This window comes from Necator americanus, chromosome V, assembly GCF_031761385.1.
Source record: "Necator americanus strain Aroian chromosome V, whole genome shotgun sequence".
In the NCBI taxonomy this organism is placed as follows: Eukaryota; Metazoa; Nematoda; class Chromadorea; order Rhabditida; family Ancylostomatidae; genus Necator; species Necator americanus.
Window position 1 is genome coordinate 6,247,277 of NC_087375.1, and position 17,863 is coordinate 6,265,139.

General features: G+C 40.1%; 3 protein-coding genes across 3 annotated transcripts; 1 reads left to right on the forward strand and 2 right to left on the reverse strand.

Annotated features, from left to right (window-relative positions):
* Positions 1 to 857: 857 nt before the first annotated feature.
* RB195_013064 (uncharacterized protein) lies at positions 858 to 1,290 on the reverse strand (the record flags this gene model as incomplete). The annotated part of the gene is made up of 2 exons (XM_064202716.1): positions 858 to 1,115; positions 1,168 to 1,290. 2 exons carry the CDS (start codon positions 1,288 to 1,290, stop codon positions 858 to 860), a joined length of 381 nt encoding a protein of 126 aa, XP_064058597.1.
* Positions 1,291 to 6,826: 5,536 nt separating this feature from the next.
* RB195_013065 (uncharacterized protein) lies at positions 6,827 to 7,126 on the reverse strand (the record flags this gene model as incomplete). The annotated part of the gene is made up of 1 exon (XM_064202717.1): positions 6,827 to 7,126. The coding sequence occupies one exon, from the start codon at positions 7,124 to 7,126 to the stop codon at positions 6,827 to 6,829; it is 300 nt and encodes a 99-aa protein (XP_064058598.1).
* A 1,660-nt stretch (positions 7,127 to 8,786) lies between these two features.
* RB195_013066 (uncharacterized protein) lies at positions 8,787 to 17,759 on the forward strand (the record flags this gene model as incomplete). Its single annotated transcript, XM_064202718.1, has 16 exons — positions 8,787 to 8,796; positions 8,954 to 9,030; positions 10,506 to 10,631; positions 13,111 to 13,232; positions 15,496 to 15,600; positions 15,695 to 15,776; positions 15,954 to 16,036; positions 16,144 to 16,242; positions 16,305 to 16,377; positions 16,448 to 16,618; positions 16,725 to 16,811; positions 16,946 to 17,028; positions 17,098 to 17,167; positions 17,237 to 17,308; positions 17,373 to 17,474; positions 17,604 to 17,759. The coding sequence occupies 16 exons, from the start codon at positions 8,787 to 8,789 to the stop codon at positions 17,757 to 17,759; spliced, it is 1,518 nt and encodes a 505-aa protein (XP_064058599.1).
* Positions 17,760 to 17,863: the final 104 nt, after the last annotated feature.

Consider the following 17,863-nt stretch of genomic DNA (forward strand, 5'->3'; position numbering starts at 1 on the left):
TTAGGCAGTCTTCTTATAACGTGACCAAAGAAGCGAAGATCTTCGTTATCTCACGAATTCCAGAAGGGGGAAGAGATTTCAGCATTTCTGCGCTGATTCCATTGTCTCCGCCAGATTTTCCATTCTTGATTTTTTGAATAGAGACCAGAACCTGCGACCCGTCGGTGACTCTTCGCTGACCGCCTTTGAGGATACATGTTTAGGGATAACGGCGCTTGTCGGTTCACCAAAATGTTAAAATGTTCCCTCCAGATTTTCTTCAAATACGCTTCTACTGGCCGAACTCACCAGTAGTGCGTGCAACACATATAGAATTGTACGTGGGTATTATCTCCGCAGATGCAAAGGCGAACTTCTTACTTGGCGTTAAAACCCAGACCGTTTTCCTTGCAGAGTTCTGAATGCACTTCGTGAAAGAGTCAGCGTCGTTCACTCTATTCCTGGTCTGTAATCCAATATTGATCGACACTCGTTCGCGGAACTTCTTTCTGCATTACTCGTTTTTCAGACCTGCTAAGTCGACCTTCGATTAATGTTAAGCTCTCCGATACCTTTCCTGGAACCGTACTATAAAAATGAGAAGAAATGCGCGGTGGTCGGAGTCGAATGCGACGCACCAGACAGCTCTAGATTTTCGGATATCTGACAAAGACATGTTCTTCGTCAGAACGTAATCGAGCTGAAGTTTAAGAGTCGGCGTCTTCCGCTTTCGTTGCTCTTCTGGCGTTTTGGGTTTGCCACGTAAGCTGACGACGTCGATTATTCCTCTTAAACGTGGATGCAATGATGAGATTGTTGTTGTTTTGTTCGCAAAGGTCTATAAGACGATTTCCGTTGTCCGGTGTCTCCTCCATGGGTTACAACCATTTTCCAAGCACATCAGATTGTTGTTCAAGTCCCATCTTTGCATTCGCATCAATTTCGACAATTACCGCCTGCTGGCTTCTTGGTATGGCTTCTTCTGCTATCTTGGATATCAACGTATTGAGTTCATCATAAAACGCTTCCTTGTTGTGGTTCTCCGTAAGTGCATAAGCACTTATGATCCAAAGCTTGAGTCCTCTACGATCCCGCAATCGTGCAAAGGCGCATCTTGATGATGTCGATCCAAACTCCTGAAAACAGATTGTTATAATCGTTTCTAACGGCTATTGCTCGGCCTCCTACTTTCCTTTCATCAGCATCGCCGCAGTAGATGGTGTAATTGTCAAGAGTAATGAGAGGGCGAAAGTAATGTCCTTCATTTGCCCCGATTGCGTGCAAGAGTTGCCCAGTGGCTTTTCCTTCCATGAGGAGCAGGAACAACATCGAACACTTTCTTTAAGAACTTCTTTAAGAGAGCTGACCATAGGATCGGCGGTCTTCTTCTAGTGCGTTCAATATCGCATGAAACCCAGTCGCTCATAGCTCTATTCCAACAGCTTTCGTTGAAAAGCTTCAAGTGTCCGACCTACATTATTTTGTTTACTTTGGCATCAGATCTTTAATTTTCGACTGCTGATCTAAGACAGAACTTCGAATTCCCTCTCTCACTTGTGCAAAGCGAGATTCCCCTAGCATGACTCTTTTTGATTAGCCGCTCTTCTTTTTGATCTGACCTCATTCTCTTCCTGTTTGCCGAGTACTTAGGTTTCTAAAGCATATTCCAGAGCAGAAAACGCTAGTGTTGAGGATGGAGTGCTGATCCGAGTGTTCCTGGTTTTCTTCACTGCATCCTTGCTGCTGTTATAAACTCCGTGAACATCTTTCTTGGCAAATTCAGGCTAAAGACTTCCACGTACAATATTTCGTCGAAATCGACTAGCATTCGTGTTTGATTGATGCTTGATGTTATAGATTTCATCAGCAAAGCGCAGATGACGCAGCTGCCAACAACCAACTTTCACTCCCATGTCGACGATTTAGCACTTCGCTCTCAAGAGTGGCCCTGAATATTTTAAGTGAGGCTGTATCACCTTCTTGGACCTCTCTTTTCACGCCGTTCCTGTAGAATGACGAAATCCCAGACATGAAGTAACCGTAAAACTCTCGAATTACCTTTATAGCTTCCATGACCGTCTTCGTCTTAACTGAGTCGTAAGCCTTCATTAGAGACAGCATTTCACAAACTTGAGGATGTAGAACAAAATGCGAAAAATCGGGTGGTAGATTTCCATTCTGAGCGTGGTCGCCTCCAATCGTACTGAGAAACTGCCTTTTCTTAGGAACATTGGAACAGGCCACCGTTGCACATGCGCTGCGTCCACGAGCAAGCGGTCGAAAATCGTAAGTTCTCCCCAGCAGTCTATTCAAGTAAACCGAACGATGGACTGAGGGAATTGGGGCACGTAAAACGGGTGGTGCGTCCTAACATCCTTTTTAGGGATTAAAGAGGTTCTCACGCCTTTTTTCAGGACGTTTCGAGAGGATTGAGCGTGGCCGCGCTCATCGTAATCTACAACTTGAACTCTATATTGTCCCACAGAAAACGCAACATCAATTTCGTGACGAAGGTGAAACATGGCGTGGCATCTTGTACTCTCGCGACACCTCAACAAACTTCGAAACAGTGTGAATGTGTATAGTCTTGCTGAATTCTTTTTGAAACTCCATTTGCTGGAATAAATAAATAATAATAATAAAGAATAGTAAACCTTCATCAACTGCTTTTCAACCATGATGAGGATCACTCTTGTAAAGAGCTTATAGATGATAGATTAGATAGTAGGGAGATTAGGCGATAGTTACCGATATCATGTGTATCTCCTTCTTGTAAAACATGGACTTGCTGGTCTTCTACTGCTTAGGAACCTCGGACTTTGACAGGTAACGTGAAGATAATCAAGGCCGGAGTTGATCCACATCTTCTCAAGAGATGGTAATTAGGTCTTCAATAACCGCTTCCGATGCAAGCTTGCGTGCGCTTTACCTACAGATCATTGTCTTAGTCGTTTTTCGTTTCGGCGGCCTAGATGACTCCCGCAACCCAGATCTCCCTAGCGCATCAAACTTTCCTCCGTAGTCAGAAGAGTGTTTCTTATTACTATTTCGCTTATGATTTTAAAACCCATGGGAGGAGAGGGTTGCAGGACTCTACTCCTACGGGTTTTGCAGGAGAGCGTCGCGTCCTCCAAGAGTGGACAAATGGAGCCGATTTGTCGGAGACGACTCCAATACGTCTTCCTCGCACTTATCAGTCACTTAATGGCTTTTTGCGAAAATCAAAGTGCGATATACAAGGGTATGTTAAGTCAATCTAAGAACAGCAGAAACAGAAAATCCGTCTCCTGAGTCCACCTTTGAAACCCCTCTCCGCAAAATGGAGAAGCGCCACGTAGCCTCGTAACTAAGCGGCTTTGATCTCTTTAGTGAAGTAGACCGGTCGGGCTATCTACTTCTTTCCCTACGCGCACTACCGACTCAATTTTCCACCGAAGACATCTCCCTTAAGCAAAAGCACAGAAAGTATGATATAAAGTTAACGATGAACGTTTACAACAAGATTAATTTGTTAATACAAATCATACAGGCACTGATAACGTTACGTGTCCAGCTATAAAAACCAGTTTAAAATGAAAATCCCTTTGAAACCCTCTTACATTATGACCATGTTTTCTCCTTGCATTTGTTTACCTTAAAAATAATTCTAGAAGTTTTCAGTATTTTATTCACATATTTGTATAAATAAGAGTATTAATCTACGCTGGATAACGCAAATACTTTTCTTTTTCAATTTTTCGTTCTTTCTGACAGCTATCTGTCTTCAGCTGTTGCCTCCTAATTCAACTGGTAGTCGGTCGGAGCTCAAAAAAGGTGTTTTGAAGAGGCTTCCAGTATTCCAACTGCTGAGGGTACAAATAAGTTTTGAGGGATTTACAAAAGATGGCGTAAGTAGCACTAAATCGCATCTTTTAACTATATTCATGTGAAGACGTCATTATTTCTCTCTAAAAATCAGTAAATCTCATTTTGCTAAAGTGGTCCTCTGCGGAAGACTAAAGCTCATACGCTCCCAATATGTCAAAAGACATGACAAAGTGATCTTTCAGCACGACAACGATCGGCCACATGTTGCAAAAATCGTCAGGGAAACATTGGAGGCGCTCCAATAGGATGTCCTACCACATCCGCTGTATTCATCAGACATAGGTCCTTCCGACTATCATTCGTTCTGGTCGATGACCAATAATCTGGGCGAGCAGCACTTCAATTTCTAAGAAGGAGCCAAAAATTATGTCGATTCTTGGGACGAGGAATTTTTCAACCCGGGATCCGTATGTTGCCTGAAAGATGAAGAAAAGTCGTAGCTAACGATGGACAATAGTTTGAATAAAATACATTGCACAAGCTTTCCCGAAGAAAGCTTCAAAGTTACAAGAAAAAACCCTCAAAACTTATTTGTACGTCCAATACATACCGCATTCCTATGGTGCGAAAAGTGGACAACCACTCTTATCTCATTTTTCAGTCGCTTTTATCAGTAAGAACTTGTTTGTTGTTTCAGATGAAAATAAGAAGCTAGCTAAAGAGAGCAGAGAGCATATATAGCTTGGATGTAACATTCAATCGTAATCAATACAGTTGCAATTTCACCAAGTGTTAAAAAAAACAATCAAAAAACATAAAACTAAAAATCACTGCATAATTATTAAAAAAAAATAATTCTAAAATTAAATCCTTACTTATTATACCACTTGAAAAAATTAAACCACACAAACAAAATAAAGTAACCAAAAGTTGTAACTGTATAAATATAGGTAAATTACCATTATTACCATAACCAAGCGTCGCTGGTGAATTGACAAAAAATAAAAAAAAGACGAATAATAAATAAAAGCAATGAATTGGCAAATACAATAAATTGATAAAATGTTCAATGTAAATGCTACAACTAACCTCTTTTTTCGTTTCTTCGAAGATATTTCCTGTGGTAGAGCGAGTTTTCGTGATTTGATCGATAAATGGCTGAGCTGCGGTTATTGATGAATTTGATCCGCAAGCGGCTTTTTAGGTGATATTTTGCGTTCCGTACAATAACGATTATTTTCATGACATCCTAGAAGCCCTAGAAGCACAACTGAAATAAATTCACACATTTGCTTCCATACGAAAGGGAACTCATTGGATATATATGACAGGAAAATAAGGGATTAGAGGTGAAAAAGAGAGTCGTGTGAGGAATTCAAAAAAAAAAAAATTTCATTCTTACTTCATTCAATACCCATATATTCTTCGAGAAAGAGAAAAATGCGGGGAACAAGATGCGCTGAGGAGTAGAAATGACGAGGCACCAAATTGTTGGATGATTGTTGACTGATTGATTAGATCACAATGAAGTCGATATCAAGAGCAACAAAGACCTGAGCTTAAAATCTTAGCGAATAAATGACCAATACTTTGTGATGAGAAACTAATTTCTCGACTCCGATGTTAGATCACGTAGATCTAGATCAACGTAGATTTTTTTTAAACAGTTAAACTTTCCAACAATTAAAAATTTCAGATTTATTCAAATCTAACCCCAGTTAATCTTTTTGGTCGCTCCAGTGTCAGAAAATTGATTGATTGAAGATCAAACATTGATGGGACCTTTTTTAATTCTCATTATTCTATTCGCCATCACTCGCCGGTGAACTCCTTGGCACTAGGGTCCAGGTATTTCTTTTGAATGATGCAAATTCTTCTTGGTGATAATTTTCTCATAAGTTCTGAGAAAAGATGTTCTTTAGGGCAGGATCTTCTTGGATCATTTCCACCCTTCCCGTAATAGAACAGCACTCTTACTTCGTTATCGATTGAGACCTCAGTGGTTTTCGATTTTAATCTTCTGGTCAAATTTTTCCAAACGAATCGATTTTTCCTACAAATTCTCTACGCTGCAGATGCTTATTTTCTCCCGTATGTGCTCTATAGCAATCGCTGTTTTTAATGATAATGAGAAAAATTTAATTTCAAATATGACGAAAACAAATTCCAAACTAACATCAAAATATTTTAACTATTTAGGCTAAAATTTCGAAAAAAGAACTCAGTTGGAAATGTGCGTCCTCCAGTTATCATAATAAATATGTAGTTGCACTGGTATAATTCAAAAGTACCCAGACATTTGAGTTTTTAAAAGAAAAAAGTTATGAGGGCAAAAAAAAAACGAACACCGTTTTTTCTTCCTCCCTGACCGTGCTTGTTTTGTCCTGATAACACGACGTTGACGCCCCCGCTCGCTGAAGAAAAACACTGATCGTAGGAAATGCGGAAAAGTTCTGAGAAATGACAAGAATTTGGTTGGGAAAATTCAAACCTCTTGGCTTGTGGGACACGAATTTTATCGTTTTCATTGTTTATTGCATTTCCAGTTCATTTAATAGGCGGCACCGCTTTGATCTATAAGGATCTAAGATCTCTTAATCTATCTATTGATAAGGCGTTTTTTGATAGAGACTATGGTAGTTCGAAGTCCAAATCGGTGATGACAAAGAAACATAAAAGAAGATCTTGTAGGATCTAATTTGCACTACACTCGACTCCAAAGCATATCTTTTTTTTCCAAAACCCACAATCCAAAGCGCTATTCGTACCATAGGTTTTTACTAGGATTTCCTTCTTATAGGCATCGTAATTTACATTGAATTAGAAATTCCCCATGATAAAGGATAAAGTGTACCGCATGGATTAGTTCTCTAAGCGTATGCGGCTCTGCGTTCGACTTCAATTCAGAATCGCTTGAGGTTCATGAACCTCGGTACAGCGAATTGTCCGAGCTAGTTATTGTATCGTCAGTGTTTTTATCCTCCCAGATGGGTCTGGCGCCAATTCATCGACTCCGGAAGGAATGGAAGTTTGGTTGGAGTCAACCATGGTTTTGAGCCATCGATCGTGCAGCCATAGCCGAACCTTTCGGCGAGGATGCTTGCCTAAACTGCCCGTTCTCCATGATCTTCCCATGGTTTTTCTTCTCTGAGCCATTCTGAAATCCAAACACCCAAGCGCTATTCAAATTTTCTTCCAGAATATTCAAATCTTTGACTGTTGCGATCTCATAGTGTTCTGAACAGCTGGATTCTTGGACGTATGGGATTGTAACCCGAATTGGCGTAAAAAAAGCACTCGGATTGAATCGTAATTGACAAGAGGAACAAATCGATGACATAATGATAAGCACAATGCAACAAGGAAGATTTGCAGCAAACTCGCTCAATTCTCCCTAATTGTCCTGGGAAAAGGATAGAAAACAGTGTTCGCGATTGAATATGCGCTACGAGGCACCTAACGACGCGCCACGTACGTGAGAATGCGCACCCACGCCGCGTCTGCGAGCGAGTGGACAACCGATGGTCCCCATCGGTGGCTCTCATTCGCGATTTACACGTCTAGTTCTCTATTTTTCGTAGATTTCGTGGTATAGTCGAAACGACAAGAAGCTAAGTATAGTTACGTAAGCGGCTGTGCCCACGCGATGCGGTGGTGCGTAGCGGTTGGGTTCGAAGTGGGACCATTGTGAACATCAACGATGAGTGGTGCCAGCAAAAGTCCCACCACGACCCTAACCGCTACGCTCCACCGCACCGCATCGAGCGCAACTGCTTACGTAACTGCTAGCTGCTAGCTTTATGCCGTTTTGACTGGACTATATTCCTCCTTCAATCAAAAACTACCAATTTAGATATCCCGGATAGTTGCAGATCACTGACAACAAACATAAGCAAGTCCATGGATGATCATATAATAGAGGTAAGAACAGGTATTTTCGATATCTGTCCTGTAGAGTGCGTTGAGAATGTTCTGCAGAAATTCTCTTCATATAAAATACAGGGGAAAAGGTACTTGAGTGAGAGGGGAGGGGGCGCTCAGTTGCGCCCTTAGTTCAGGAAGCTCTATCTTATTGTTTTTTTCTTAGTGACTTTACCATACATATCATAAGTCCTCTAAGACTAATGCTTAGATCTTAGGGCCCCGATTGATTTAATTATTTACTTAAAGAAAAACGGGCACCACTAAGTGTCCCCTCCCCCAACTACATTTTAACCAAAATATAACTATGGAAATAAACTATAGGATCAAGTAAATAAAGTTGAAAAGAGTTATCTCCAATTTCTACACGAACACCATCATTTTTGACTAGAAATAAGTCCTTAGTTGTAATAATCCGAAGTTTCACTTTACAGTTTCATTTAACATTTCGATGCTTTCCGTCCGTTTAGGCCTTATCTTTCTGAATGGAAAGCGAATTCATCGCATTCATTGCTATGTATCGCAATGTTTTCGATTTGGAGCCGTGAAACAACCCGATAAGGAACATTGATTTCATCGTTTCATCCAATAAACGAGGATACTAACATTTTATTATCACAAACAGCTCCGTATGAACCCATAGATGAACGGTGATCACCTTTTCCCAGGCCTTTAGTGAAACGTTGTTCTCATGAATCACTAAGTGGATTCGATTACCAAGAACTTTTCCCCGCTAATTTGTCTTTCTGGAAAAGTTTCGTTCCATTTTTCCACTGTAATTACACACTGGCTCAATGAGAATGGGAAAGAAATTTGATCTATTCACTTTCGTAGCGATTAGAGATACTAGAACCCTAATAACTTTCTTATTTTTCACTTTTTCTGCATCACACACGAATTAATCCTTATTTCAACGTTACTTTCTTGAGTTACTTTATTTTCGTACAAGGAGAGCTTATCTAAACCTTAGCACTTCCAATAATTCGCTCCATTCCATGAATTGAACATGCGGTTAGATTCCTAGATAAAGCAATGCTAACTGATAACACATTTTAGTGTGGAAGGCAACGCCTGTGTGAATGATGAATCGTAAGCACATCTTTCTTCCTTAAAACACTTTTCTTTTCGTATTGTTGGTGAGATTGAACTAATTTTACTTTTTTCAACAACTATTAAGAAAAATTTATCTCCTGACTACCTTTTGTTTGTTTGTTTTTCCGTGGTAGCAACTTCCCAATCCTTCCAGCAGCTGATTTCCCTTCCGGTCGCAGCCGATTTGGCGACGCAAATGCGTTCTACCCGCATGAGAAAGCCGACTTCCAGGTAATTCTGGATTAATTTGCATTTTCCTTTGACCTCTTTCCTCTAAAGACATCTTGACCCAAACTACTGTAGTATTTAATGAATATTGACACAATACTTCAATTTATTGCGATATGATGAGGCTGTCTATATATTATATGTTGTATTATTTGCTGAGCTATTTTTTTACGAACCACAATTTGTTCGTTTCTGTTTTCCATAGCTTAGGAATGAGTGGAGATGGTGATAAAAGGAATGTTGACATCAAAGTTGGCAAACAACGCCGTTTGATAGTCAACCACAATACGATCCCCGTTTCATAATTCCATTCATTCCAATCGGGAATAAATAAATCATTTTCGATTTATCTCATCTACACACCTCCATAATATCGCTGTGCGTTTTTAAATCCATAGAATTCCCAGAAAAGCTTGTCTTCATTCCAATGCATGATGCTAATATTTTCTCAGATTCGAAAACTCGAGATTCACGCATTCGAAAAATCGAGATTGGACTAGTTGGAGCTTAGATGTTCCCTTCTTGTTTCCTGTTACACTTGACTTCGTCTTTTCACTTGAAATTCCCATGGAATCGCAGTACTCTTTACTTAGTGAAGAGTGAAGAAATTTGATGAAATCTAATAAAATTTGCTCCATAGTTTCCGTTTCGTTAACAGCCACAACCATTGCTATTGTTTGTACGCAAAATTTTCGAAATAGGTGGAAAAATCCATCTCCAACAGTCACTTCGTATCTCTTTGAGGGCGGTGTAGGGATTTTAGGGACTGAAAATGTTTGGTTCGAAATGCTTGGACGTAATTTTAGGTCCGAATCTCTCGTGGAGAATGAGATGAAATATGCAACATATGTTAAATGTGACATATCTATACTATTTATGTTATTGATAGTAAGTAGCTTCTTCTACGTATTTTTTTATGACATTGCCCTTTTGCACATTGCTGTTCCCGCTGTCTATCAATTCCCTATCGAAACATTTATTGCTTTCGAATTCATTGCGCTATGATTCTGTCCATCTGCAGATAGTCACGAGATTTTCCGATTGATCGAAGTCGGCTGCAAACTATCGCTGGAAGAGGGAACTCCATGCTCAAGTCCCAGGATCAACCCTAGCGATCCGCAGGGGCCATTCTTTCCGGCCCTAAACTTTCGTAGTCCCATCGGAAAGTTATTCAATAAGAGCGAGGAATTTTTGGGTGAAATAGAAAGCGGCTCCTGCTCTTCAGGACCCATCGTGGTTCTGCTCGGGACCGGCGGACCAACACACCAGTTTCAGGTCAGAAGTGAACGAAGAAGGAAAAGAAGAAGGACCTATAAGGAGTTATATTAGTTGTTTCAAAGCATTTGCAATGTCATTTATCATCTTTACATTTTCCATAGAAGGTCACTGTTGCCCCTCAATGTTTGTTGACTAGTCCCTTAGGCACCGTGTTGATAGTTATCAAGGAGCATCGGAAATATGTCTAACTTATATTTCAGGATTTAAACGTTCGCCTTGAACGGTACATTTCTCTGGTGAAGGGTCTCGAACGTGACAATGCAGTACTTGTCAGCGAACTTCGTAATCTGCATGAATCCTGGGGTCAACAGAATACCGATTATAAGGTGAGTATTAATTACTAAATTGACAGCACCCATCCAGAAGTCTCATTTAAAATTCGCTTGTGCTGCCCCGGTCGAATAGGGTAGATAGCAAAAAGTTCGACTTGCATGCCTAGTCGACTTTTCTACTCCACCTCGTTAGTAAAAAGACTGTCGTGCGAAAGCAAAGCATTTTTTGCTGGTGTTCAAAAATAGGCGGATCCTTGAGTACAGTAGGGTGAAAATGATTTGCAGGTCGGTATAGTCACGTAAGCGGCTGCCCTAAAAGCGGTGCAGTGGGGCGAGCGGTTGGGTTTGAGATGGGACCCTAGCTAGCTCTCCTCTATGCTCGACGCTGAGTAAACCTAGCGATGGTCCCAGCTCGATCGCAACCGCTCGCTCCATCGCGTCTCGTCGGGCGCAGTAACTTACGCGACTGTACCGAGTTCAAGGCGACTACAGCAATGAGTTTTCTTCCTACTTACTGCTCAGTTTATTCTTAGAGTAGCAGATTTGCAATGTGCTTTAGCAATAGTTACGTTCTTAAGCAAAAAATGTCTTTCAGAAGGTTATCTACGCGTTGATACTGAGTCGAAAAACCACTACGGCCGTATCAGAATTCTCTACGTGTTTTTTTTTCTCTCAAAATGTATGCCTTAAGGAAAAGATTTCCAAAAACTACTGTAAAATTGGGTGATAGTCTTCGTTACATTGTCTCATCCAGCACCGAGTGAAGCGAGCAGAGACGGGCGATGTAGTTTCAGAATTACAGAATTGATTCAGGAGCTTGGCTTATGAGCGTTTTTTTGATTGGCAGTCCTCGTTGCAAAATAGGTTATTAGAAGTGAGAGAAAAGAGAAAAGAAGAGAAATTAAAAAAGGTAAGGAAAGGAAACACAGATCTAACTTCATAGTTTTCGCAAGTTATGGAATAGTGCGAATTTTTTCCAGCTTTTTCACGGTGTAGTAAATTATTGACTTGAGATGTTGAGATTAATATTGAAAATGACAAAAAATTCCCAGAAGAGGTCCCAATTGACCGATAAATTGTTCTGATTTTGAGCATTATAAAAAAGGAAGTTTTAAAAAAAAACCTATCAAACAGGAGAACTGAAGCAAAACATTTTTACATGACCGATCGATGATTCACTGCATAGCAACAAAGTAGTGAAAAGTGAAAAGCACTTGCTTACTACAACAACAAAAAAATACTAGGTTCTGATTAATTCTGTTCACATCTCTTCTATCGCATAAAAATATAGAAAAAAAGCGCAAACATAACTAAGCCTAACCCTTAAAGATAGTGAGGGGACTGCATTACCAAAATTCTAGGTTGTTTAAAGCATTTTTTCGAATCAACTTTTATTTTGTCAAAGGTCCGAATAAGAATGTATGTATGTATCAGTAGAAAATCCAGTACGTCACTTGTATACGGCTGCTGTCATTCTTTTTTTTTTCTTCCTGAGATTCCAGTATATCATTTTCTCCATTAAGTAGATTAGATAGCGTCGCATTCCTTAAGTATTTCTAGGAAATAAAGTAGTAAAGGGAGAATTAACGAGTGCACATATAATTTACGCTCTTCCTTTTTATTCGCACTATACATCCCAATCTTTTTATTTATGTTAATCATAACTCATAGAGGTGAAAACAGTAAAGGAAAAGAAAAGCACTGGAGCGTGCGTGAATTACAGCAGACGCGTTGCGGCCATGTGTATCAACATAAGTGCCGCTATTTGCATCGTGGAATACTACTGGTAAACGTGGAATACTTCTAATATAGTGCAAACAATGGAAGAATTCTATTTAATCTCTACACTGAAGAAACCAGGAGCACTTTAATGGGGTCTGTTTTGTAGCAACCAAATATGTTGCTGGAGCTACAAAATTTCTAATTATTCAATAAAACTTTGGAAACTTCAATCAATTGAAGTGGAGATTAAGTCGCAAAGCTTTTTCCGCAGTTACTACGGAACATTTCAAAGCGTTTTTATAGTGTTTTGTTTTTCTCTTGTTGCAGTTGTGATAACAAATGCTTTCATTTCATTGAAAACCACGTCAGATTTCTTCGAAACAAAACAATCGATCAAGTTTTTGTGTAAAATGGAGAAAAGAGAAAATAAATTGAAAAAAATGAAAAGAACAGAAATTGAAAAGAGTATGTGGTCTTATCTTCTTGCCTGCTTAAAATAACTGTTACATGTGTGTTACTCCAAAGAGTTGTACCTAGACATAGCTAATTTAAATAGTCAATAAATGAAATATTACTAGAAAAAAAGACTAAAGAAAACTATTACCAGAAAAAGAAAGCATGTGAAGAGAGTTCCACATCATGTTTAAATTCTTGTGCTCGGGCAAGAGATCCACATGAATCCATAGATTTTCCTTCTAAAACGAACGCTACTAGCTGATGCAAGTGTTTCCCGATCTTTTTCAAAAGTCTCAGCCCTGTTTTTTTTGTTGACTGTGACATTGGTGCTTTAATTTACTAATTTTTTTTTCAGTCTTCATTTTCCAAGTCCTTGCTTATCAACAGAGATGAATCTGTGGCTGCATTGAAAACTTCAGCTGAGCAGTCAATCCGGGCCAAGCGTATTCATGCCAACATTGATTTGCTCAATCGCAGGTGAGCGCATTTTTCTGCTAATGCTAAAAGAAGTGTTACCATATATGTATGATCTTGAATTATTTCAAATCTCTTTGTTAGGCAGAGGAAATTTTGTGACGAGTGAGACAAATATTAGACTTTAAATATTTCACCACTTTTTACACAACTGTAATCGACGCCAAACTTGACCAGTTATCGGAATAATGCAAGGGACTGCGTATTAAACAAAGAAATCTCGTGAGTTGCGGCAGACGTGTCGCGCTCGCTCGGTTCAACATGTGCTGCGCTGACAGTACGTCCATTGGTGTGATGTACCGTGGGTGTAGACACTTTTTCTCAGCAATTACTTTATTTTAAAAAAATAAAACAAATAGAATTTTATTGAAAAAGGAATCACAAGACAGCTTTAAAGTAGGGGTCCATGGAGATTTTCCAGAAAATTAATGCCACGAGTGCAATAGTTTAGTAATGGATTTGCTTTACATTGCCTAAACACAATCCCGCCGAAGCTAATTTTGAGAAGTGCGTGAGTCTTCTCGCTCGAAGTCTCGTTTCGGGAGATATAGCGGATTGATGCTTCTGAATGGACGTCCTAACATCCTCGATTAAAAAAGTAAATTGTTCCATGAGACATGTTCACGAAAAACGAATCCGATCATTACCTATAGTTGGGTCAAAACAACCTCAAGCTCGGTGCAATTGCGTAAGTGACTGCGCTCGAAGTGGAGCGGTTGGTATTGAGGTGGGACCGTCACTAGTTTCACCGGATTACAGTGATGGGTGGAACTGATGTTTTGACCCCACTGTGCTAATGGAGAGATCTCAACCTCAAAATGTCTCTGAAAGCTGCCTTCACCGTTGTGTTTTAGCCGGTTCTGTAGTGAGGTCAGAACGACATGAAGCACAGCGATTCTAACCGCTACGCAGCGTAGCGGACGCACAGCTCGAAGCGGTGCGGTGGAGTGAAGTGGTTAGAATCAAGGTGATACCTCTGCTAGCACCACCCATTCCTGCGGTTCGCGATGGTCCCACCTCGATTCTAACCGCTGCCTCCACCGCACCGCTTCGAGGGCGGTCGCTTACGTAACTGCACCGAGGAGGGACATAACCACATTTGTTAAAGGCAACGCACCACGAAAATGATGATGTTGGGATTATTTACACGAAGAGATAATATGATGGGTGAACGTTTTGATCAGACTATATCTGTGGTGCAATTTTTCCAACTAAGCTCTCAGTTAACTACAACTAATGGTGAATAAATGCACGAACATCTAGCGCCATACCACTAGTGAAATAAAAGAAGGAAATTAACAGTGAATGGTTTCGTTAACAGTAAATGATACGAGAGAGGCGATAGGACATTTGTCCGAAATAAGGACACCGAAGCATTTATTACAGTGAATCATGCGATAAAGAATGAGATACAACACTTTTTGAAATGGTGAGACGTAAGCTGATTTGCAAGCGAATTCTAAGACAATGGAAAAAGTATGATGGATTAAAGGATACTAGAAGCATACAGGATTAAAGGACAGTAGCATATTTCTACGGCCTCACTATTAGTATTAGTAAAACAAAAGGAACGGGCTTATTGTGGTACGAGGAAAAAAAATTCATATAGACTTCAAAAAATGAAGTAGCACAACCGTGTAAAGGGAATCGTGATGGAAATTCTCGAATGATCTGACGCGGGCACCCATAGGATCCATCGATCCTGATGATCTCGTCCACCCTTGACCCACCTTTTCTGCGACGCCTTATGATTCCTCTGTTACAGTCGATACAGTCAAAACGATGTGAAGATTGATGAAGTTGCGTAAGCGACCGTGCTCAAAGCGGTCAAAGCGTTGCGATGGAGCTTGCGGTTTGGGATTCACGGATAGCTTCACTCGGACTCGAACTGGCACGATAAGACAGTCGAGGGTCCCGTCTCTATCGCACCGCTTCGATCACAGGCGCTTATGCAACTGCCCCAAGCTTCGGATCGTTTAGATCCGACTATAATCTAGACCTACAAATCTGAACCATTTCCCTTTTTTCACGGAAACTAGCGTCTGAGTGCATAGAACACATATAGGACGTCAAGAACACTTCTGCTGAATTATGTTCTCCACGATAAATCGTTTGATTTAGTAGTTTATTGATTTGTTGTTTACTGTTTGTTCGTTTGGAGCTTCTTGTTGTGTTTGATTGTTGAGATTCCAGTGATACTTTTAGGCAAATATTACTGAAAGAATTTCGATACTTCAGCTATATAGACCACGTGATTTCTTTACAGAATAGAAGGCATTCGAGTTGCTGAACAAGGAGATCGTGCAAGATGTGCCGAACTACGTTCACAAATCTCTAAAGCTGAAGCTGACCTTGAACTTCAGATGCGCGAGTAAGTCAGATAAGAAAGTTATCTACAAATAAAAGGCTGTTTTGGACATTTGCAAACAGTATCCTACTTACAAATCTCAACGATGCACTTACAGGAATGGCCGGCTGGCCGACGAACGTGCTCAGTTGACTGCACAAAATGCTGGTCTTTACACTGACTACGAGAGGATCTGGGATGTATGTGTTTTTAACGCTTGAAATAACTTGAAAACAGTAACAATTTCGAGCTAGCATATTCTTACCTTTTGAAGTTTATAAAAGTCGAACACGTATAGGGGTTCCCATAGGGATTGATCAACGTCATGCTTTTTGTCCTTTACCTTTAACTTTTCCCTTATTTTCAAACCAATTCAGGAAATCGATCGTATCCGTCTTGAGTTAGCTGAGTATCAAGCGAGGGAAGAGCGACTCTTGGCCGAGAAGGAATTCCTATTGAAGTATGGATATTTCGTTGCAAACTTTGTAATCGTCTCTATTTCCTCACACTGTTCGTCAATTTACGAGTGCACTGAGCTGTGGGCAAATCCAGTCCTATTGCTTTCAGGGTACAAGAGCGTGAAGTATTCGAGATCAACAATCTCCTAGCTGAATCATCATTTGACGCTCGAAAGTTCTTTGAAAATGATATTGCCCTTGCCATCAAGTACGTCCGCATAGCCACAGAACGTCAAATGTTCATTTTTTACCCAAAAAAAATATCTTCAGAGATATCAAACTTGAATATGAAGCATCGCACAAACTTATTCGCTCCACTGTCACTACTTACTACCACAAGAAGGTATTCCTCCACTTTCTCATGTAGTTCTATGGAAGTATAGCAACAAAAGAAAGTTCTTTTTTCTCCCAAGGCGGACGAATTGCGTAGAATGGCTGAGGCAAAGAGTTCCGATGAGACAAAATACCGCAGGGATCAAATCACAAAGATGGAGAACATGATCGGTGATCTTAAGCAGAAATTCCGTCCTCTGGAGGATAGAAATCATATGCTTGAGAACGAATACAAACAACTGCAGAATTCGGTTTGTTTCTCTCGGATTCTTTGAAGCTGCTGTTTTTTTTTTTTGTCTCTCACTTCTAAACTTAATAATTTCTTCAAATATACAATAATATCCAACTACTCTGCAGATAAAGAACGATGAGGATCGCTATGAGGGTGAGAAACGACGTCGTGATGACGAGTATAAGAACGCACTGGCAATGTATCAACGTCTGGTACGTTCACGGTGACTAATTAGAAAGTGATAGGCTCATTACGGTAGCATAAGTTCAGTATAGTGACATTTTACCTGATAAAGTAGTTTCTCTGTTTTTTTTTTTTATTCCCGACGCAAAACTACGTCGTTCAGCTTGCTGAGCAAGGTGCGATGTCTGAGGTAACGCTGCTGGAGTTGGAAATCTACAGAAAGATGATTGAATGCGAGGAGAAGAGGTCATATTTCTTATTTCAACATACTCTTTATAGTCCTTATAAAGTGATGCTCAAATAACTTGTATTTAGATGGGGACATCGAGATTTTGTAAAAGTGCAGGAGTCGTACTCTCAGGTCACAAAACACCGAACATATTCGGTATGTTGCGTTGTTCTTTTCCAACAAGCATTAATTTCCCTGAGGTAATAAGTAAATGCTAATTTATAGGGCGATATTCGCATAAAGGATTGTGACGAATACGGAAAGTATGTGATTGTAGAGAATGCAGGACATGGTGATGTAAGTTTTCCTTAGAACTCTGAACCTCGACATAATTTTTTTTCTCTGAGGTTCCGATTTGCAGCACCGCCTTAGCGGTTATCGTATCAGCAGAATAGTAAGAGGTTCTGAACGATCGTTTACCTTCCCCACTCTTTTCGTCTTGGCTCCAAGAGAGACTGTACAGGTGCGTTTCCTCCAGAAAGCTGTTCGTAAAATTTGAAATGAATAGAACTTCGTATTGTTCATTTAACCCCATCATAACTCAAGAATGAAGAATTGCCTGCTAAAAGGATATAAAAGTGTTCTTCTGCAGGTATCAGTACGTGGCTACACACCTGAGAAACGCGACTATACCCATCACTTCGTTTACGACGGTGACACAACTTGGGGCATTGACGGAAATGTGCTGACACGTCTCTACAATACACAAGGAGTTGAAATTTCAAATTTTGAAGTACGAGCAAAGTAGATGAATGCATCGATAACATTTTGCATTATATGGAGTAGATTTACATATACAGTATAATCGATTTTATTGTTTGGCAGCTCGCGCTAACAACGGATTTATAATCG